Source organism: Lepus europaeus, chromosome 1 (assembly GCF_033115175.1).
Source record: "Lepus europaeus isolate LE1 chromosome 1, mLepTim1.pri, whole genome shotgun sequence".
In the NCBI taxonomy this organism is placed as follows: Eukaryota; Metazoa; Chordata; class Mammalia; order Lagomorpha; family Leporidae; genus Lepus; species Lepus europaeus.
In genome coordinates, this window is record NC_084827.1 from 75,146,881 (window position 1) to 75,170,449 (window position 23,569).

General features: G+C 42.1%; 2 protein-coding genes across 9 annotated transcripts in view; one reads left to right on the forward strand and one right to left on the reverse strand.

The window, feature by feature from the left end:
* The window catches only part of TMEM163 (transmembrane protein 163), a 464,757-nt gene extending 455,962 nt beyond the window's left edge, over positions 1–8,795 (reverse strand). For all 5 annotated transcript variants that reach the window (XR_009865484.1, XM_062185937.1, XM_062185921.1 and 2 more), the window contains exon 1: positions 8,660–8,795. The gene's annotated coding sequence lies outside the window, so the exon portion shown is untranslated. The remainder of the gene's footprint in view (positions 1–8,659) is intronic.
* A 113-nt stretch (positions 8,796–8,908) lies between these two features.
* The window catches only part of CCNT2 (cyclin T2), a 42,431-nt gene continuing 27,770 nt past the window's right edge, over positions 8,909–23,569 (forward strand). For 2 of the 4 annotated variants that reach the window (XM_062185954.1, XM_062185963.1), the window contains exons 1-2: positions 8,909–9,085; positions 9,902–9,983. In XM_062185954.1, the coding sequence (XP_062041938.1) occupies positions 8,928–9,085; positions 9,902–9,983 (240 nt within the window). In that variant the 5' untranslated portion in view covers positions 8,909–8,927. Of the gene's footprint in view, positions 9,086–9,901; positions 9,984–11,843; positions 11,977–23,569 lie in introns of those variants that run through there. The other 2 variants (XM_062185972.1, XM_062185980.1) reach the window with 2 other exon arrangements.

Here is a 23,569-nt window from a genome sequence, read left to right on the forward strand (position 1 = left end):
ACATAAAGGACCCCTGTGGGTGAGATCCCAGTGGAAAGAAGTGGCTACCAAAGAAGGATGTACTTTTCTCTGAAGGGAGGAGAGAACTTCCACTTTGCTTATGGATTTGTCGAGCTAGCAGATCCAAAAGGTTTCCATAGCCTAGGCAGCTCATGTCAAGAGCCTTGGGTGATCACTGATGTCACACATAAGAGTGTTATTTGTTAAATAAACAGCAAGAGTCACTGTGCATTAACTTCCCATACAATACCTCTGTCCCCAAAGAGTTGTACCATGAGACTTAATAGTAAAATTTGTTCTCAAGAATCATTTTCATTTAGTGTATTAACTGGAGGATATTATTATGTCTCATAAGTTATAGTTATGTCTAAGAGCTCACAAAAGATGTATCATCCTTGGGTTCTTTTTAAAGACAATTAAGTTTCTAAAGGGAAAGAAGGGGGAGGAAAGAAGAGAAAAAAGGAAGGCAGAAAAAAAAAGTGAAATCACCTTCGAGACACAGTAACATGGAACAGCCCTTGTCTAGACTGTTGAGGAACAGTTCTCTTATCTTTTTCACTCCTTCTTTCCTTTTTTCTTTCTTTCTGTTTCTTTTTCCTTCACAGATAAACAGGAAAGGGAGGAGGAATGGGGGAGAGTTGGTGGGAAGGCAGGTATGGTGAGAAGAATTACTATGTCCCTAATGTTGCATATATGAGATACACACAAATACACAAAATAAATAAATGTTAGAAGTAAGAAAAAATAATACTGCAATTACGTTAGATTCATTTCCCACTTCATTCATAAACTACAACTGTGGATCAAATATTTAACCACAAAATACTAAACTGCAGAGATACTAGAAGAAATGATGAGTGATTCCTATTTAAGTGGGTGTACAGAAGGGTTTTCTGACTATGAATTTCCTGGGTACAAGATCCTGGGGACATTTAGGCTTTTTGATGTTGTTAATGGTATTCAACTCATCCATACTCTAGAGGCAGATGCTTTGATACCTAGATTTTTAACATTAATTTATTTTCATGTTTTTATTTCAAAGTCAAGTAGACAGACATGGAAAGATCTTCACTCCTCTGATGACTACAGCAGCCAGGGATAGAACAAGCCAAAGCCAGAAGCTCAGAATTCAATCCAAGTCTCCCTCATCAGTAGCAGGGACCCAAGAATTTGAGTCATTTTCTACCTTCCAGGGTGTGTATTAGCAAGAAGCTAGAATCAAAAACAGAAATAGGATTCAAATCCAGGAACTCTGATATGGAATGTGGAAGTCCCAAGAGGTGTCTTAACCACTGCATCAAATGCCTCATCCCATAATTTTCCCCATCTCCAAAGGAATCAAATTTATCCATTTTTTGTGTTATTCTTACAATAACCATGTACAATTCAATATGGTGGATGTTCCATATATAAGCTGCCTCCTTTTTAATGGCTGAATATCATGACTGAAAATTACAGAGGTCCCATAATATCTAATCCCCAACTCATGGACATTGAAGTTTCTAGCATTTTGCAATGACAACTACTGCTGAGAATACCTTTATGTATATGTGGAGCATGTTTACATATGCTTACTTCCATCTGTATATCTTCTTTGTGTTCATTCATATCTCTTGCTATTTTTTAAAATGAAGTTTTCTGCTTTCTTATTGCTGAGTTTTAAAAAGTTCTTTGCATATTTTGGATACAAGTCCTTTATCAGAAATGTATTTTCGCAAATATTCCCTCCGTATATTTTTATTCTCTTACCAGTATCTTTCAAAGAACAGAGGTTTTCACTTAAAAAAATATTTGAAAGAGTTACAGAGAGAGAGAGGGAGAGACGGAAAGAGTTCTTCCATCTGCTGGTTTCCTCGCTAGTTGGCCACAACCAAAGGCAGGATCCAGGAGCTTCTTCCTGGTCTTCCACATGGGTGGCAGGGACCCAAGCAATTGGGCCATTTTCTGTTGGTGTTCCCAGACCACTGGCAGGGAGCTGGATAGGAAGCAGAGCAGCCAGGACTCAAACTGGTACCCATATGGGATGACAGAGTAACAGATGGCAGCTTTATATGCTACACCACAATGTAGTGTAATCTTCAGGCTGACCCTGAAGATTTTTAATTTTAATAAAGTTCAGCTTAATCTAATTTTTCTTTCATGGACTGTGATTTTGGTGTTGTAGCTAAAACTTCATTGCCAAATGCAGGGGCACCTACAGATTTCTCTTATGTTATCTCCTAGAAGTTCACTTTGAGTTAAATTCTGTGAAAAGTGTAAGGACTGTATTTGGGCAATTTCTTTAAATGGATGTCCAGCTCTAGCGCTGTTTTTTATATTTTAAAGATTTACTTATCCATTTACTTTTTTTAAGATTTATTTATTTATTTATTTGAAAGTCAGAGTTACATACAGAGAGAAAGAGAGACAGAGAAAGAGAGGTCTTCCATCCACTGGTTCACTGCCCAATTGGCTGCAATGGCAATAGCTATGCCGATTTGAAGCCAGGAACCAAGAGCCTCCTCCGGGTCTCCCACGCAGGTATAGGGGCCCAAGGACTTGGGCTGTCTTCTACTGCTTTCCCAGGCTATGCAGAGAGCTGGATAAGAAATGGAGCGGCCGGGACCGAACCGGTGCTCATATGGGATGCTGGCACTGCAGGCGGTGGCTTTACCTGCTATGTCACAGCATCGGCCCCTATTTATCTATTTACTTCAAAGGCAGAAAAAAGGAGATAGGGTGTGGGAGCACAAGGAAAAAGAGGTCTTTTATCTGGTGGTTCACAATCTAAATGGCCCCAAAAGCCAGGTCCTGGCCAGGCTGAAGCCAGGAACTCCATCCTGGTCTCCTACATGGGTGACAGGGTTCTAAGTACTTGGGCCATCCTCTGCTCCTCTCCCAGGCACATTAGCAGGAAATGGGATCAAAAGTGGAGCAGCCAGGACTTAAACCAGAACTCTGATATGGAAGACCAGTATCTTAAGTAAAAATTGAATCTGCTGCATCACATGGGTCCCATTTTTGCTTATTATTTTTGGTGTGTCTATTACAGAGTTTTGCTTAGTGGTTACCATGAGATTTACCAAAAGCATCTTGTAATTATAACAAGTTATTTTGAAACCAGTAACTTAGCATTTATTATATAGAAAAAAAGAGAAGACACTAATTGTATTCTTATATTCCATTCCTCCACACATTTTGCATTTTTGATGTCCTATTTTACATCTTTTTATGTTGTCTATCTCTTAACAATGTGATTTACTATTATCTTTGTTTTGGATTTTTAATCTTCATATTGAAGATATGAAAGACTTATACAACATGTATAACTATTAGTTTTCCACCTTCTGGTATCTTCTTTTGCATGAGTGTCTGCTTCTTTTGATTTGAAGAACTCCATTTAACATTTCTTCTACACAGGGATGGTGATGATAACTTCTCTCAGATTTTCTTGTATGCAAGTATTTTTCCTTTTCACCTGAAGGATAGCTTTACTGGCAACAGTACTGTTTAGTAGCAGTTCTTTTTGCTTTCATCAGTACTGTCAAAGTCTCATCCCCCTCCTTCCTGGCCTGTACAATTTCAGCCAAGAAGCCTGCAGTCTGGTGAGTTTGGACACCTATGTGCTATTTTTCTCCGGGGCCTTTGAGAATCCTCTTTATCTTTAAAATTGGATAGTTCGCTTATTTGTCTTGGGGTATATTTATATGAGTTAAGTCTGATGGGTGAACTTTGACCTCCCTGTACTTGGATAGTTGCCCTTTTCTCTAGGTTTGGATGTTTTTGTTATCATCTTTTTGAATATGCTCTCTGCCCTTTTGGCCTACTCACATTCCTCTTAAACCCCAATAAGTCAGATATTTTTATGCTGTACCAAAGTTCCTTTAAGCCTTTCATCCCGCCAAATTCTTTCTTTTCTCCTTAAAGTTTGCGTTTTCAAAAGCCTATATTTGGCCAGCGGCATGGCTCACTAGGCAAATCCTCTGCTTGCGGTGCTGGCACCCCGGATTCTGTCCCGGTTGCTCCTCTTCCAGTCCAGCTCTCTGCTGTGGCCCGGGAGTGCAGTGGAGGATGGCCCAGGTCTTTGGGCCCTGCACCCACATGGGAGACCAGGAGAAGCACCTGGCTCCTGGCTTCAGATTGGCACAGCGCGCCAGCTGCAATGCGCTGGCCATAGTGGCCACTTGGGGAGTGAACCAATGGAAAAAGGAAGACCTTTCTCTCTGTCTCTCTCTCTCTCTCTCACTAACTCTGCCTGTCAAAAAAAAAAGTCTATATTTGAGCTACTTGTTCTACTTGATCAATTCTGCTACTGATGTCTTCTATCACACTTTTAATATCACTTAGTGTACTTTTCAGCTCAAGGACTTGTTTACCCTTTGAAAATTTACTAAAAAAAAATGTTCTTCAGAATTGCTGTTAAGTTTCTGTGTTCGAGTATTGAATTACTTTGTGTTTTTCTAAGGATTCTTGAGCTTCCTTAAAATAGCTCATTTGAATTTTGCATTGGAGTCTACAAATATTAGTCATTGTGTGGTTTCTGGCAGCTCATTTTGTTAGTCCCCTAAAAGTTCCTGATGCTTACTGACATGTTACCTGCACAATGAAGGATTAGTTTTTTTTTAATCTTCATAATCTGGCTTTGTGCATGTGCTTCCAAAAATTCTAAGTAGCCTGCTAATTTTTGAGGCTGAGAACACTTGTTTCAACACTAGGTGGCACCCTAAAATGAGGTTTACTGCAAGTCCGCTGTTGATGTTTCGGTGCTCGAGAGCATCTCCTATCTAAGGTTTGTCCCCAATTCACCGTTGGTGTGTTGTTCAGAATGAACTGAGGAAATGCTTAAAATACAGTAGTCTATTCTTGTGACCCTCTATGAGGGGCTGAGGTAGGCTTAGAGGCTTTGTCCAGTTAGTAGCCTATGTTCAGGTACCACTAGAATCTGCTGTCCCTGGACCTCATTGTGAAAGGACAATCCCACATCTCTGTTCGTCCCTCAAGTGTACAATTACTCTATTCATGTTGTGCTGCCAGGGGTTGGAGGATAAATGGGACAGGAAGTCCATGCCTACTAATACGGCAATGCTAGATCACACCAGGAGCCTACAGCCTGCTAAACCCAGCCAGCTCAGCACACAGGATGGACGAGGCTCACAATATTTCAAGACTGATACAATCAGCTACAGGTGACAATGGCCAGGATTTAAGTTTGATCAACCATGGCCATGGGTCACTACTTGGCACAAGGGTAGGTCCAGAATTCCCAACCACAGGCACTGGTCTGGAGACTCTGACCATTAAGACCTTCCCAGTTTTAGGTTTTACCAGCCAAGTACTTAATTCCCCAGCAGCTAGCACACTGCTCCTTGCTCTCCACCCAAAGCTGGAGAAGTGTTGAAGACACTTCCTTGGTCACCCAGGCAGACATTAAATTGGATCACACTGGGTCCACTGCTGAGGGCCTTGTACAGCCTCACCAGTGAGTACCAGACTCATACCAATCTGTCTTACCAGGGTGTCAGTCTTCACCTAAAGAGACCTCAGGAAGGTCTGGCTATTTTACCTGTGAGTAATAGCCTTTGGACTCTATCTCATGCTAAGCAGGACTTCAACATTTTCCCACCCTATTCCCCAATGACAGGAGTCTTATTCCATTGTCTGCCCAAGGTTGGGGAAGAGGAGTGGAGACAGGTCCTTAGATACCTGGCTAAGGAGGGTCCAGGTACTGGCCTGCGAGCAGGGCACATGGTGCTCCACACAGCACTGGATTTTACTACAGCAGGCTTAATAAGGGATTTCAAATTTAAGGTCCAGACTTGTCTCCCCCAAACAAAAAGTAAGGTATCTCTCACTATGCTGTGCTTTTTTTAAAAAAAAGATTTATTTTATTTATTTGAAAGACAAAGTTACAGAGAGAGGTAGAGACAGAGAGAAAGGTCTTCCATCCGCTGGTTCATTCCCCAGATGGCCACAATGGCCGGAGCTGCACCTATCTGAAGCCAGGAACCAGGAGCCAGGAGCTTCTTCTGGGTCTCCCACGTGGGTATAGGAGCCGAAGGACTTGGGCCATCTTCTACTGCTATCCCAGGCCATAGCAGGAGCTGGATTGGAAGAGGAGCAGCTGGGACTAGAACTGCGCCCATATGAGATGTCGGCGCTTCAGGCCAGGGCTTTAACCCACTGCACCACAGCGCCAGCCCCTATGCTGTGTTTTTTTTTTAAGCTGAGGGAGAGGTGATGTGGGTAACTTTGTCCTACTACCTTCTTTAATGTGTCATTTCTTATTATTACACTAAAACCAGGTTCTATGTCCTCTAACCTGGCTTCTTTAGCTTTTGTGAAGCCGGCTTGGTATGTGAATAGCCATACCAATTGGTATCTCTGAGAGGAGACTTGCTGGAGCGTTTTACCAAGCTGCCCTCTGGCTTCAGCATAATCTGCACACTTTGTATTTCCTTTGCTTATTGTATTAGCTAGGATACCCTGTGAGTACAATGTTGAAAGGAGTCTGAAGAGAAGATAGTCTTGCCTTGTATGTTAGCTTTCTGTCGCTATTTGTAACAAAATACCTAAGGCAACTATCTTTATAAAGAAAGGAAGTTGGGGCACAAGCTGTGGTGTAGCAGGTAAAGCTGCCACCTGCAGTGCCAGCACCCCATCTAGGCACCAGGGCGCCAGTTCAAGTCTCGCCTGCTCCATTTCCCATCCAGCTCTCTGCTATGTCCTGGGAGAGCAGTAGAAGATGGCCTAAGTGCTTGGGCCCCTCTACCCATGTGGGAGACCCAGAAGAAGCTCCAGGCTCCTGATCAGCTCAGCTCGGGCTGTTGTGGCCATCTAGGGGGTGAAGCAGCAGATGGAAGACCTTTCTCTCTCAGCCTCTACCTCTCTGTAACTCTGCCTTTCAAATAAATAAATAAATCTTAAAAAAAAAAAAAAAAAGTTTATTTTGGCTATGGGTTTTGAAGGTTCAGTCCAAGATCAGGTGGGCCCTACTGGTTCAGCCTCTGGTGATGGGGATCTTGCTGGCAGAGTCCCAGGGGACACACAGCAAGCAGGAGTGTGTCTATACCTATGTGATCGTTCATTAAGCTGAGATGTAATTGTGGCTGCTCCACCGTAAACCCAATCAACTCATCTCCTAAAGGCCCCACCTAAAACACCATAACTGAATTAAGCTTCCACTCTCTTAGTTCCATTAAGAGGGAGACCCAGAAGAAGCTCCTGGCTCCTGGCTTCAGCCTAGTACAGCTCCAGCCATTGCGGCCATCTTGGGGAGTGAACCAGCAAATGGAAGACCCCTCTCTCTGCCTCTGCCCGTCTGTAATTCCGCCTTTCAAATAAATAAATCTTACACACACACACACACAAAAAAAAATAAAGAATCTAGTTGCTCTCCATTAAGTATTATGTTAGCTGTATGGTTCATGTACATGCTTTTTATTAAGTTGAAGGATTTCTCTTCTATTCCTAGTTGCCAGGTTTTTTAAAAATCATGAATGGGTGTTGAAGAGACTTTTATAATGTCGCTTTAAATCAATGTACCCAGAAACAGGTAAGCAACATAAAGTATGAGGCAAAAAAGTGGGCTAAGAATTGAAGTAATTTAAGTCACCTGTTTGTAACAGCTGCCTACTGATTCATATTCCAGTGCAACTGGGGCAGACAGCACTAAGACAAAGCAGTATGTTGAGTCCAAAAGCCCCAACACCACCTAGAAGTGATGTCACTTAGCACAAGTATGTGGGTGCAGGGGTTAAGGCGCAGCTTGGGATGCTGGCATCTGGAGTGCCTGGTTAAAATCCTAGCTACCACACCTCTGATCCAGCTTTCGGCTAATGCACACCCTGGGAAGAAGCAGATGAGGGCTCTTGCTCCTGGGTTCCCGCCACTCCTGTAGGATATTCCTCATGCCCCAGCCCTGGCTGTTGTGGGAATTTGAGAAGCGAACCTTTATTCACACACAACAGGATTAGCTTAGAGCCAGACAACACCCGCCGGCCACAGTGCTCTGTGGCACTCTTACAGGGTCAATAAACGGGCTTACTCAACAGGTTACTGCAGCCTGTTACTCCAGCCAACACCAAAGATAACATTTCTGCTGGGCTCCGCTTGCGCTATCTGCTTCTCCCCAGCCTCTACTCCCAGAAACCACAGCTCAGTTTAAAGGTACAAGCTCAGTCTAAACTCGGGGCCCAGATTAGATTCAGCTCCTCCAGTGACTAACTGCATAGTTTTTGTTAACTAAAAACCAAACCACAGCCCGCGTGACGTGGGAGTGACAGAAGATGATGTAGCGGGGGTGGGGGGTGGGGAGGGACACCTTGGCGCGGACAAACCAGGAGCGGTGCTTCCTAGGGGCGCAATCCCAGCTAGCCCCGTCCCACAGCCACGCGTCGGCTGTAGCAGTCGAGACGGCTGTCGCACGTCGCCTACGGACCAAGGCGTAAAAAGAAGATGGAGGGTGCGGCGTCACGCCGCGACAAGCAGAGGTCTCTCGTCTCAAGGCGTCGTCCGACCAGTCACCGGGACTTCAGAGTCCACGCCCAGACTGCAGGGCGCAGCCGCGCACCCGCCTCTCCGCCCACCCGGCCCGGGCCCGGCCTCTTCCCTCCTCTCCGCCCCTTCACCCCAACCCGACACCCGGCATGCACCGCGCCGACCTTATCCTTCCGACCCCCACCTGCGGCGCCGGCCAATGACAAGCGGCGCGGAGCATTGTGGTCCCGTGCGCGACAGCGAAGTCGGCGGCCCCAAAAAGAAAGCAAAAGACTAGGGCGAGCGGGTAGGGCGGCCCCCGCGCACGCGCACGGGCGGCAGCGAGGGTGGAAAAGGGGCGGCGCGCGGCCTACGGCGAGCGAAGTGGGGCGGGGTCGCGCGGCCTTGGCGGGGAGTCCGCGAGCCGGGAAGGGAGGGGGGCGGGCGAGGGAGCGGGCGGAGGAGGAAGTGTCATGGCGTCGGGCCGTGGAGCTTCTTCTCGCTGGTTCTTTACTCGGGAACAGCTGGAGAACACGCCGAGCCGCCGCTGCGGAGTGGAGGCGGATAAAGAGCTCTCGTACCGGCAGCAGGCGGCCAACCTCATCCAGGACATGGGACAGCGTCTCAATGTGTATCCTTTCCTGTTCCTGGCCCTCCGCCGCTCACGCCCTGTTTCCCTCACCCGCTTGCCGGGCCTGGTGTCCCGTGAACATGGCGCCGCGGCCTCGGCCTTCGATGGGTCTCGGTCGCGCCGTAAGGGAAGAAGGGCTTGGGCTCGGGCGGCCGCGAGGGGCCAGAAGAGGGGGAGGACGAGAGTCAAGTTCTGGGAATGCGGGCCGGGAGGCTGCGTTGTGTAATCTCTGGGGGGCAGCGCGTGGCGGCGGCGGCGGCGGCGGGGAATGGGAGTGCCGCCCAGGCCGGAGGGGGATTTTACAAGATGTTTGCAGAAGACGAGCGACTGCTTCGACTTCTCCCCGTCGGAGAAGGGGTTGGGAAGTCGGGAGGTTACGGTTCCTGGAAGGCTTGGGCGTTCGCAGCGTCTCCCCGCGCTGCGCGCAGGCTTCATGGCGGTCCTCGCGTACCCTGGGAGCGCACTGGAGGTCTTTATGGTCTTGGCGTGGTTTTGTATGGGTGTGTGCGCGCGCGCTTCCACTGTGTGAGGCGGATCAGTCGTAGCCATTGGTAAACACATCCAGGGCTCTGTTTCTAGCCCTCTGAGAGTGGAGTGCTCAACAGTTAGGATTGTTCCTGTTTGTTTGGCGTCGAGCTTGTCCTCTCCCTTCTCCCCTCCACCCTGCAAGCATTTTTTTCTAGCTTCGGGTTTGGGTTTGGTTTCGAGTAAATGGGAGGCATTGGGAAAGAACCGCAGACCGGGAATTTTCCATCACGGTTGTTTTGGAAATGAGATCTTGTGATTCTCAGATATTTCCTAAATGTTACATTCCAGCTCTCAGCTTACAATAAACACCGCGATTGTTTATATGCACAGGTTTTATATGCACCATTCCTTCACCAAGTTCAGTAGAAATGTAAGTACTGTTTTTTGGTCTGTTTGTACTACCGCTAGATTGTAAAGTAAATCGATTGCGCAGGAAAAAGTCGGTCATTGATTTTACTGTTGGATTTAGTGTTCTAAGTTAACGGCTTTTTAAAGGTGAATCGCGTGATAACGTTTTGCTTCACACGCACTTTTTTGTTCGTGTGTTTTTGAAGTTTATGATAAACTAAACTATAAGGGACTGCGTTAGGCTTTGCTTGGCCTTTCAAGGTAAAAGATAAGTAAGAAACAATTCTCTGCCCAAAGAACTATTATACTGGTTGTCTTTACTTTTTATAGTGAGTATTTGATTAATTTCGCTAGTAATATACTGTATAATTTGGGTAAGCCTAGATGTTCTGTGATGCATGGTAATTCCGTTGGGCTCAATATTGTTTCAAATATTATGAATGGGATTGTTACATTCTTTGGAAATGACACTTTAAGAGAGCTAGCTGTTCAGAAATATTTCTGTTCCCAACAGTAATTTCCTAAGATGTTAAACATTTCTGTTTCTCACATTAGTATTAGTTGTCTCCTTAAATTTTTAATGATTCAAAGGTTAACATTTACTTCCAAGTACACTGTGTCAGGAGTATGTTTGTCTATGTTTGACATATAGCTTACACTTGAATACCAAAGTACTGATACTATACACTACCTGTAAATCTTGGCAACTAGAATAATGGCGCTTTATTTTAGGAAAGACAGTGGCTTTGATGTCTGTTCTTCACAGAGTAAGATGCATACTCTGGTAAATTGATTTACCAAAAAAAAAAAAAAGATTGGATGTTTAGAAATGTTTAATCCTGCCTTTATTCTTTTTACTCCTTTTTGTAACACTTTTTTCTAGAATGTTATCCTGGAAAAAGTGTGTAGAAAAATGGACCATGGAAGACTGATAAGTTATGGAGGTCATTAGGACCCTGTTTGTTGAAACAAGTCTTAGAAAAGGTCCCTGATAAAATATTGTTATTTAAATGGAAGAGAAACACTCCAGGGTTTATTTAGGTTGATTCCTAGTTTACTGTTTGTTGATCAAAAATCCGATTTGGTTTATCAGATTGGCATATAGGTTTGTCTTGAACGTTATATATTTTTGTATACGTTTTGGTCTCTTGCAGTCCCCTGTGCTTCTACTCTTGCTCTATTGAGTAAGTGTGAATCTTGATCTGCTTTTGGTTTCCTGGTTATTTGTTTTGCACAGCAGTTAGGCCATTGATGGTGTTGTGGATGAGAAAGGAAGCCATTCATAATAATATTCAGATTAAGGGAGTTAAATTTGTATTTAAATTGTCTCCAAAGGCAATAGTGGACTAGTGAATAATATAAATTTTTCCTTAGTATCTCGGAATTTTACTTTCCTTAAGTAGTCCTGAATAATGTTGGTAGAAAGTACAGATGTCTATGTATGTAGATGTTCTATTTGCTGAACTGGGTTTGTTTCTTCTTGCAGTAAATGCTCTCACCCCAAGTCTTCACTTGTTTGTGGTCTGGTTGGTGTACTTTAAAACAAACACCTTGTTGAAAGCCAGAATTTAGAGCTTTAAATTAACTGGTGAGCCCAGGTCATTTGCTTTCTAGCCTTCTATTTCTAGCTTTCTATTTTGCCTAAATGTCATCATTCAGTAAGAAGCCAGAGAATTAATTTTTGTTGATCATAGTTAACATGATAATTGAGATCTCATGTTAATTTGGTTTGAGAAGCAACATTGTACCTTTGGTGTCTAAGTGTTGTCTTTTTTACCTTCATTACTATTATATCAAAAATGGTTTGAATATTTGTGTTGGTGTACTTATATCAATTGTATGGTCTTATTCTTTTATCTCCTCCCTCCCCCGTTTTTTTTAGGTTGAAGGGGGTAGTCTCAAATTGAATATGAGTCACTTTTAAATTCATATTCTCCCACATTAGGAAACAGCTTTTTTGAAAGTTATAATGGAATGTCATAGTAACTATGAAAAGCAGGAGGCTTCACCACAAAGTAAGCTGAATACCATTTGGCAAATAAATTTTATGGAATAGCAAACTTGAATAGTGTTGTGTATTTTACAAAAAAAAAAAAAAGGGCATCAGCATGTGTTGATAATCCAGAAACTGCCTTGTTGTTGTTGAATTCTTTTGTCATTCTCTTGTAGAATTGAGTCCCTATCAGCAGTAAATGATTTTGCTATGTATCTTAGATACATTTATTCTGTTCACTTGGTGCAGTGAAGTTTATGTAATTGGGCTTAGTAATTAAAAGAATTACTTTGCTGGATCAAGCTCAAAATAAATCTAGCGATGTATAAGAACTCTGGGGCCAACAGTGCCCCCAAGGAATATCCTAAATGACCACATCTTCTCTTGTGTCGATCTTGACTCAACTTATATTAGAAAATCTGTTCATTATCTTGATGTGAATGGAAGGGGAGAGGGAGCAAGAGAGGGGAGGGTTGCGGATGGGAGGGAAGTTATGGAGGGGAAAAAGCCATTGTAATCCATAAGCTGCACTTTGGAAACTTATATTCATTAAATAAAAGTTTAAAAAAAAAGAAAATCTGTTCATTAATCTGGCTTATCAAGTTTATGATGCATTCATATACCAATTCAAAGTCTAATGCATTTTCTTAATATCAGGTAGTAAAGAGCACAACATCTTCTAAATATTTTTGTTGGTCCTATTCTATTGTAGCACCTCTCCAATTTCAGCCTTCTCTTTAATTGGTTCTACTGCCTCTTTTTTTCTTGAACTCCAGCACTTAGAACTTAATGTTGTGGTATGCAAAATTTAATTGTATTGTGATCCTTTTTAAGACCCCAAGAGTATTTGAGTTAAGCGGGATACTGAGAACTGATAATGACTTCTAAGAACATGCCATCTGTATCCTGAGATTGATTCTATACATCTAAGTTAGATTTGTCAGCTGCTTCGCACAAAATTTGAGTTTCTTTTTCAAAGTTACAGAGAAAGAGGGAGTTTCAGAGATCTTCTGTATGCCGGCTTACTCCCCAAATAGCCCTGATGAAGCCAGGAGCTTAGAACTCCATCTGGGTCTCCTGCTGGATGGCAGAGGACCAAGTACTCTAGCCATCTAGCTCTCTTCTGCTGCTTTCCTAGGCACATTAGCAGGGAGCTGAATCGGAAGTAGCGCAGCTAGGACTTGAACTGGTGCTCGTATGCAATGGCTTAATCCGCTGTACTGTGACGCTGGTCCCTGATTACCACTTTTTGCCCACATTCTGTATTTTTCACTTGAATTGACTCTTAGGGCGTCATTTGAAAATTGGAAGATAACTTTTTAAATTTTTTTTTAACAATTTGTTGTTTATTTGAGAGAGAGGTACAGAGAAAGAGACAGAAAGGTCTTCCTTCTGCTGGTTCACGGATGGTGGGTCTTTATCTGTTGGTTCCCCAAAGGGCCACAAAGGCCAGAGGTGGGCCGACCTGAAGCCTGGAGCCAGGAGCTTCTCCTGAGTCTCCCATGCAGGTACAGGGGCTCAAGCACTTGGGCCATCATCCATTGCTTTCCCAGGCTGTAGCAGAGAGCTGGATGGGAAGTGAAGCAGCCAGGACATGAACCAGCACCCATGTTGGGTGCTAGCACCTCAGGCCAAGGCTTAGCCTACTATGTTTTAACACCAGCCTGATAACTTTTTTTTTTTTTTTAAAGATTTTATTTGAAAGTCAGAATTACACAGAGAGATATTCCTCAAATGGCCACAGTGGCCAAGCTGAAGCCAGGAGCTTCATCTGAGTCTCCCACGTGGATGCAGGGGCCCAACCGCTTGGGCCATCTTCCACTGTTTTCCCAGGCACATGAGCAGGACGTGGAGCAGCCGATACTCCAAATGGCACCCATATGGGATGCCAGTGCTGCAGATGGCAGCTTAATCTGCTACAAACAGTGCCGGCCTCTGGAAAGTGACTCTTCTTGTGTTACTTTCTTCTCTTGTATAGAAGTGAATGACTTGGAAGAAAGCCATTCTATTATCTCTATCTAGAGAAGTACACACAATCCACCCCATTGTTGGGGGGGGGGTCATTTATTCTTTGTTTTGTTTTCTTTTTTTGGCTTTACTCAGTGTCACACCAGTGACTAGAAGAGTGCCTCACGTGGAGAAGATAGCAAATATTTATCAATGGAATGGATCCATTGTTGGTCACAGGTCTGTGGAGTGAATCCTATCTATATGAGTATATTTTCTCCCACATAATGGGGTTTAAAATATTATCTTTTGTTACAAAACATACATGGGCATATGGTAAATAAAAATGGTACAGAAGGGGTTATGGTAAACCTCCCATCCAAGAGTCTTGAGTTCCCACCCCACCTTATTAACCATTTTTGTGTATCCTGTCAGAAATATTTCTTGCTTGCAAGCATGTATGTATGTATGTATCTGTTTCATCACAGAAAAGTTTATTTTCTTCTCTTTTCACAGTTCTTCCATCCAGTACACAGCAATGTGAGAATATGCAAAATTGCATATATGCTAGCTGGGATTAGTTGTCACTACTTAAGGGATAGGAATTTTTTAAGATGGCACTGGAAGGGAGAGTATAGACTTGAGCCTGTGGTTCTCAACTTTTGTTGATTTTTACCCACAAAGGAACATTTGGCAATGTCTGCCAACAGTTTTAATCATCATGATCATCACAACTGGGTGAGAGGGTGCTTCTGGCATCTGGTAGACAGAAACATGCTGCTAAGCTTCCTGCAGTGCACAGGACGGGCCCTGAAACACACAAAGTTGTCTTGTATAAAGTGTTGTTAGTGCTGAGGTTTAGAAAACCCAGCGTTAACAAAGAATTAAGTCTGTGAAGGAGAATGCTCTAGGCAGAGGATTACCAAAGCTTTGCTGTCTCCACTAGATTTTGATGGCTCCGTAAATTTTATCACGTTAGTAAGAAATCACCTGTTAATCTGTAATTCCCCTCAGGTGCCTTCGTATTAACAGCGATTACATTTGTAATCTTTTATTTTTTTAAAGATTTATTTATTTGAAAGTCAGAGTTACACAGAGAGAGGGAGAGAGAGAGAGAGAGAGTCTTCCATCTGATGGTTCACTCCCCAGTTGATCGCAGCAGCCCAAGCTGCACCGATCCTGAGCCAGGAGCTTCTTCTGGGTCTTTCACGTGGGTGCAGGGGCCCAAGCACCTGGGCCATCTTCTATTGCTTTCCCAGGCCATATAGCAGAGAGCTGGATTGGAAGAGGAGCAGCCGGGACTATAACTGGCGCCCATGTGGGATGCTGGTTCTTCAGGCCAGGGTGTTAACTCGCTGCACCACAGCAACGGCCCCTGTAATCTCTTTTTTAAATTTAGAACTTTAGGGATGCTCTGGTATTCCTAAAATTAACTTTGTTGTGGCATCTCTGACATTAAAAAGAGATTTGATAGACCTTTTGGTGCTTAATTTTGTCTTATTTCATTAGCTTTGGTTTATTTAATGATTTCATGGGAAGAATTGGATTTATTTTTAATCATAGGGATTTTTAAAAATACATTTGTAGCCAGCGCCATGGCTCAACAGGCTAATCCTCCGCCTAGCGGCACCAGCACACCGGGTTCTAGTCCCGGTTGGGGCGCTGAATTCTGTCCCAGTTGCCCCTCTTCCAGGCCAGCTCTCTGCTGTGGCCCGGGAGTGCAGTGGAGGATGGCCCAAGTGCTTAGGCCCTGCACCCCATGGGAGACCAGGAGAAGCTCCTGGCTTCGGATCAGCACGGTGCGCTGGCCGCAGCGCACCAGCTGTGGCGGCCATTGGAGGGTGAACCAACGGCAAAAGGAAGACCTTTCTGTCTCTCTGTCTCTCTCACTGTTCACTCTGCCTGTCAAAAATAATAATAATAATGCATTTGTAAAACTTAGAAAAAGAATTTTAAAAATACATTTGTAAAACTTAGGATTTTTACTTTTTTTTGAAAGGCAGAGAGAGTCTTCCATTCATTGGTTCACTCTCCAAATGCCCACAACAAAGTTCAGGCCAGGCTGAAGCCAGGAACTAAGAACTCATCCAGGTCTCCCTTGAGCTGCCATCTGCTGCCTCCCAGTTAGCAGGAAGCTGAATCAAGTGTAGGAGCCAGAACTAAACCAGGTGCTCTGGCATGGGGTACAGACATCCTAGGTGGTAACTTAGTCAACCAATCTGCCAAATGCTCACCCCTAATAGTTAGGTTATTTGACAGGTGGTTTTTAAATATTTATTTGAGGTTGATGTCCTCTCTCTCTTTTTTTTTTTTTTTTCACATAAAAACATGGGAATTACAAAGGTTAAATATAGCTTGTCTGAAGTCACACAGCAACTGTGAACAAAAACAAGAATCACACCCAGATTTAGACTGTGTACAAAGCTAACTATATCTACCTCGAATGTCTTACTGGGACCATCTTCACAGGCCTGAAATTTCTCACTGATAGCAGTATGTGTAAAGCCTTTGTGGTGTGCTTGTGATTGACATCAAAATTATCGAGATACGTCTTTAAAGATACATTTTACGGTGCTTTAGATGGAGCTGTGCCTCAGAGCAGGATATTTGTGTGAGTCCTGAGGTTCTTTGCTTTAAGTTTTCCCAGGTGGTACTGATGCTTGCTAAATGTGAATACCACTGGTGAATACCACTGGTTTTAATTTTGCTTTTGTTATACTCTGGTCATGCTCTATAGGAGTCAAGTTGGCATATGTTTTATTCTTTACCTTCTAAAGCATCTTGTGAAATCTAAAAAAGATCCCACTATGTAACATTCTCATTCTCTTAGGTGTATTTGTCTTGGGTGAAGTGTTCTTACTGGGAAAACAGACTCAGTTACTAAGTGACTTGTGCAGATTTTTTTTTTTTTCTTTTTGACAGGCAGAGTGAATAGTGAGAGAGACAGAGAGAAAGGTCTTCCTTTTTGCCGTTGGTTCACCCTCCAATGACTGCTGCGGACGGCGCATCTCACTGATCCAAAGCCAGGAGCCAGGTGCTTCTCCTGGTCTCCCATGCGGGTGCAGGGCCCAAGCACTTGGGCCATCCTCCACTGCACTCCCGGGTTGTTGTTGTTTTTAAGAGTTATTTATTGGGGCCCGGCATTATGACGTAACAGGTTAAACTGCTGCCTGTAGTGCCACCGTGGGCATCAGTTTGAGTCCCAGCTGCTCCACTTCTGATCCAGCTCTCTGCTGATGCACCTGTGAAAGCAGCAAGAGATAGCCCGAGTCCTTGGACCCCTGCACCTATGTGGGAGACCCAGAAGTTCTTTGTTCTGGCTTTGGCCTGGCCCAGCCCTGGCCATTAGGGAAGCCAATCAACAGATGTAAAATCTGTGTCTCTTACCTATTAAAAAAAAAAAAAAAGATTTATTTATTTGAAAGGCAGAATTACACAAAGGAAGGGAGTGACAGAGAGATCAGTCTTCGATCCACTGATTTACTCCCCAGATGGCCCCAACAGCCAGTGTTGGGCCAAGCTGAAGTTAGCAGTCTAGAACTCCATTCAGGTCTCCCATGTGGGCACAGAGGACCAAGAATTTTGATCATCCTCTGCTGCTTTTTCAGACTCATTAGCAGGGAGCTGTATTGGAAGTAGAGCAGCTGAGACTAGAACAGTGCACGTATGGGATGCTGACGTTGCTGGCAGTGTCTTAACCTGCTGCTCCCCAGTGCCACCCCATACCTGTGATTTAAACAAAATTGTTTTGCCTAATCCCGTACTGTAGTTCTCACTTTCCTGCCTCAGTAGGTTTAAGTAGTACAGCACCATGTGGCTACTGGTGCCAGTGATGTCTAAGAAAATACATGAAGTAAATAGTGAAAATAAATCAGATTTTCATTGGCTCAAGTCATTGAACTAAATACAGAAAGGTCTTCAGATTCCTCTTTCAACAGTCAGTCTTAGCAGTTTTGCATTGTGCATCTAGTTTTCCTGGAGAGCCTTTCTCTGCATTCCTGTGATTGTGCTTATCAACCTTTATGACTAGGTTCAAGTTGCAGCTTTAAGTATACCCCCAGATAACTCTAGTTTTCCACCTCTGAATTTCTGTCTCTGATCTTACCTTGAGTGCTGTTCACATCCTATTGTATTCCATCTATTCAGTGTTCTTTAATGTACAGATATGAGGTAAGTTTTTAGTTATTGTTTTTTAGGGAATAATTAAGTCCTTGAAATGTGTTCTGTTAAATAAAGAAAGATGATCCATCTAGGGTGCATTTATGAATAAGCATTACAAAGATTATCTAACATTCTTGATTTAATTTTCTCAAATTAATCTGTGGAGCACCTCTAGAAAATTTTCCAAAAAAGCTTCAAATGTTATTTTGAAACATGATGCTCTTATCTGCCTAGTTATAGGTATGTTGGCCAAAGGAGTATAATGACCTCTGTATTATAAAAATCTTTAAATTGCTTGTTTATGTGCTGCTTAGTCCATTTGTCCCAGAACTACGAAATACTTCTTAGTCTGTTTTGTGGTGCTGAAAGAGAATACCTGTGATGAGTAATTTATATTGAACAGAAATTTATTGATTTACAGTTCTGGAGGCTAGCAAACCTAAAATCAAGGCTCCAACATCTGACTAGGGCCTTCTTGCTGACTTACCACATAGCCCAAGGTAAAAGGGCAAGAACACAAGAGAGTGAACTCCAGGGCCCTTTTTATAAATCCATAGATGAATACAGTCCTTGTGACCCAGACACCTCCCATTAGACTTTTACATCCCAGCAGTGTGCCATTGGGATTCAATTTCCTACACACAGATTCTAGGGCGTACATTCAAAGCATCACCATTTTTAAACAAATAGAGTAGGTTTTTACATTAACAATTATCAGAGAGGTCTTCAGAAAGTTCATAAAAAATGCTTGTCTTTGAATTCATTTACCACAAACTTTTTGAAGTACCCTTTTGTATCGAGTGTTTGCATTGGCCAGGACCCTCAAATATCAGTATAAAGTAAAAGTAAAAGTGGGGGAAGGTTTATAGCATGGTATGTAAGCTGCTGTTTCCCAGATTGGAGTGCCTGGGTTCAAATTCCAGCTCTGCTCCCATTTCGGCATCCATTGATGGGAACCCTTGGGAGGCAGCAGGTGATGACTCAAGTACTTGGCTCCCTACCAGCCACTTGGTGGACCAAAAAGAGTTCCCAGCTCCTGCCTTCATGCTGGCCCCAAGTATTTGGGGGAGTGAAACAGCAGATGGGATCTGTTTGGCTCTTTTTCTCTGCCTTTCAGATAAGTAAATACTTTTTTTAAAAAAAGAGTAAGATTGAACTCATGTTTAAGACCATTTCAGGAGTACTGTTTTTAGCGCCTAAAATCGGTTAATTTTTAAAGTGAGAGTTCAGATCATTATTCAAATGTAAACATTGTATACACATTCTAGGCAATAAATGATGGAAATCTCTTTACCACCCTACAATAGGAGGGGGCTTCAACAACTGTAAAAGCAAAATTAAAAGAAATGAATTTAATTGAAGCCCCCTTGTATTTTGGGGCATTAATCTAATCTTTTACACCTAAATAAGTTAAGGTTTTAGTTGTAAAGCTGGCAATATTAAGTACTCTTTTTGTGACCTTGTTTAAGGAAATAAATGTCATGTGAAGTTTTCCTCTAAATTATTTTGATCTGAGAGCTGGTGTTGCAGTGCAGCGGGTTAAGCTTCTGCCTTCGACACCAGCATCCCAAATGAGTGCCAGCCAGTTCAAGACCTGGCTGCTTCCCTTCTGAACCAGCTCTCACTGATGTGCCTGCGAAAGCAGCGTCATATGGCCTGCATGCAGTTCCTGGCTTCAGCTTGGCCCTGCCCCAGCCTTGCGGCCATTTGGTTTGTGATCTCTCCCTCTCTCTAATTCTGCCTTTCAAATAAATAAAATTTTTTTTAATTATTTTATCTGATACATAAAAAGGAATGAGAGAGAACTAACAGTTCAGTTACTTGTTCAGCATTAAAATTGTAAAATACAAAGTTAATGGTTGTATGCTATATATTCACATGATAGTGGGACCATATTATTTCACAGACATTGAGTGCATAGTAATGTGACAGATAAGGAGGCTTTTTTTTTTTTTTTAAATAAGACATGAATAGTACTTTCCCTAAGGGACATCATACATTGTAGTGGATGAGACATAAAATACTGATGGTTTACTTTAAACTTGTCTGCCTAATATGGAACTGGCCAAAGACAATAATCAGTTTGAGCTGTTTTGTAATAACCTATAAAAATTTTTCTCATGGTATATTTTCATGTTTCATTCTCTTCAGATTGGCAACTGTGGGTTTAAAACTGGCTGTCTAGTCTCATAAGCCATTAAGTGGTTACTAAACTATTTGAAATATGGCTATTGTACTGTTATAATAAATTTTAGTTTAAATTTAAAAATTTAAAATAAAATAATTTCCCATTAAATACAACTTTGTTGTGGTAGACTGTGTTTCACTTTGTTGAAATATTAGCGTCTGAATTGAGATGTGACATCAATGTAAAATACCAAATTTGGAAGGGTTAAATGGGAAAACATAAAATCACATTTAATATTTTTTATATTAAGTAGACATTTGTATCCATCAACAAATAAAATGACTTTGGGGTTCGCAATATAGTAATTTGTTCTCCTGACAAATTGCACATTTAAACATTTTTAAAATGAGGGTTCCTTGGATGATAAACAGAGACAGAATGGTTCTTTTCTGGTCAAGAATCTGAAGGTACTGAAAACGGATACAATTCCAGGCTTGAATAAAAATAGCCAAAAAGAGGTTCTGGTGTTGTGGCACAGCAGATTAAGCCTTGGCTTGGAACTCCTGCATCCTATGTTGCTGTGTTGAGTCTTGAGTCCTGTGTTGAGTCCCAACTCTGCTTCTGATCTAACTTCTTGCTAATGTTCCTGGAATACAATAGAATATGGATGGCACAAGTACTTGGGTTCCTGCCGTTCAGGTGGGAGATCTGGGTGGAATTCCTGGCTCCTGGCTTCAGTTTGGCTCAGCCCTGACTGTTGAGGACATTTGGGGAGTAGACCAGCAGATGGAAAAATCTATAGCTGTCTGTCACTCTGCCTTTCAAATAAATAAATAACAAAACTTTAAAAAAAAAAAAAATCCAAGAGGGAAGGGAAAGGAAATTGTGAGGATGTGGGGCAACCTTTAAATGGTGTTTTGTATTGTTGTGGCTCAATAATTGATGTTTTTAATGTCTAGTAATGGTTTGGTTCACTCTAGGTAGACTTATAAATCTGTTCAAATTATTTTTCTTAGCCAAACAAGCAAATAAGTGATTTTCTGAAATACTTGCATAATTGAAATGTGATAAGTTAATCACTGTTTAAGAAATGAGTACTAATTCAAGTTTTAAATTGGCAGATGTGTGGTAAAGTTATACATGATTAAGATGCACACTTGTATACGGTCAACTGATTTTCAGTGAAAGTGATGCTTGATTTGTAATGCTTGATTAGGCTTTGGCTTCCTTGAGATTTCCTTTGCTGGTGTGCATTTATTATATCTATTTAAATTTGAATACCATAAAATTCACATATTTAGGATACATAAATGGATATGCATACAAAGTTGTCCAACCATCACCATGTTCTAAAGATAGAATATTTTCATCTACCCAAAAAGAAGCCCTGTACCCATTAGCTATTGACAACCTATCCTTTTCCCCTTCCTAGCCATGGGCAACCACTAACTCATTTTCTGTCTCGATATAGTTTCCTCTTTTGGACATTTCATATAAATAGAATCCTGCAATATATGGCCTTTTATGTAGCATGTTTTCAAGGCCCATGCATGTTATATGTAGCACATATTAGCACTTTATTCATTTCTAATGATGAATACTATTTCATCTGTGCTACAGCTGTACATCTTTAATTTATCAGGTGATGGAAATTTGGGTTAATTTCCACTTGTTGGCTGTAATGAATAATGCTGCTATATACATTCATGTGTAAGTTTTTTTTAAATATGATTTCTCTTCTTACTAGAAACCTGAGAAGTGCCCCCCTTTTTAAGATGTATTTTGTTTATTTTGGACATGTGTATTTCCATTTCTCTTGGATATATTCATATACCCAAGAATAAGATTGTTGAGTTATATAGTAACTCTAGATTCTAGTAATCTTGTATAGCTTTTTGAAAACACTTTGAGGAAGGGCCAAACTGTTTTCAAAAATAGGCATGCTATTTTACCATCCTACAAACAATAATAATAGTTTAGTGCTAATTTCTCTACATCCTCCAGCACTTAAAATTATCTTTTTATAGCCATCCTGATGGTTGTAAAATGGAATCTCCCATTCTATGCATTCTTTATATTTAGGTCTTTCATTTATTTTGAGTTAGTTTTTGTATGTAGTGTAAAGAAAAGGTTCATTTTATTTTGTTACATACAAATATACAGTTGCTCCAGCACAATTTGTTAAAAAGACTAATCTTTGTCCCACTGCATTGTGTCAACACTTTCATTGAAAATCAGTTGACCATAAATATAAGGGTTTACTTCTCGACTCTGAATTATGTGACCATGATCCATATATATCTACCCTTGTGCCTTGAAAGACAGAGTTACAGGGAAGGGGGCCTGTGAGAGGAAGGAAGGCAGAGGAAACAACAGAGATCCTCCCTCTGCTGGGGTGGTCCAAAGGCAGGAGTGGGAGCTTCTTCAGGTCTCCCACTGCCCCAAGTGCTTAAGCCATCCTCTGCTGCTTTCCCAGGAGCGTTAGCAGGGAGCTAGATTAGAAGAGCAACCAGAGACTCAAAGCAGCACCCGTATGGGATGCTGGCACTGCAGGCAGTGGCTTTACCTGCTACGCCACAGCGCCGGCTGCACTCATACAGCCTTGATTACTGTAACTTCTTGTAGTAAGTTTGACATTCAAGAAATCTGCCAACTTTTTCTTTTGCAAGATTGTTTTGGCTATTCTGGATCCCTTTTCTTTCCATATAACCTTGTCAGTTTCTGCAAAAAATACAGCTGAGATTTTTATAGAGGTTACATTGAATCTGTGTATAAATTTGGAAAGTACTACTGTTTTCACTAAGCCATCATAAGAGAGGTGAGGTGGCCTTTTGTAACATCTGGTTTTGTTTGTTTTTAAGGTTTATTTATTTGAATAGCCAGAGGTATAGAGAGAAAGGGACAGGCAGATCTTCAGTCTGCTGATACACTCTCCAAATGTCCATAATATCCAGGGCTGGGCCAGGTCAAAACCAGGAGCCAGGAATTACTTCTGGGTCTCCCACATGGATGGCCGGGGCCCAAGCTTTTGCTGCTTTTCCAGGCACTTTAGCAAGGAGATTGGAAATGTAGCAGCCAAGGCTGAAGTTAGTGATCCCATGGGGTACCAGTGTCCCAGGTGGCTGCTTAACCTGCTGTACCACAATGCTGGCCCCTTGTATAGAATATTTGAAAACCTATGCAGTGTTAATGTTCTTGTTTCACAACAGTATATGAGAGTCTTGTTTTTGACTGTTTATTGTGGGTTAGTATGTGCTATGCCTATATAATGGAAAGTAGAGACTTAACTATGAAATGCTAAGTATACTTTAAATAACTTGGAAAATGCAAGATCATATGAAAGTACTACCAAAGGCTTATAGAAAATGGAATTGAAAGC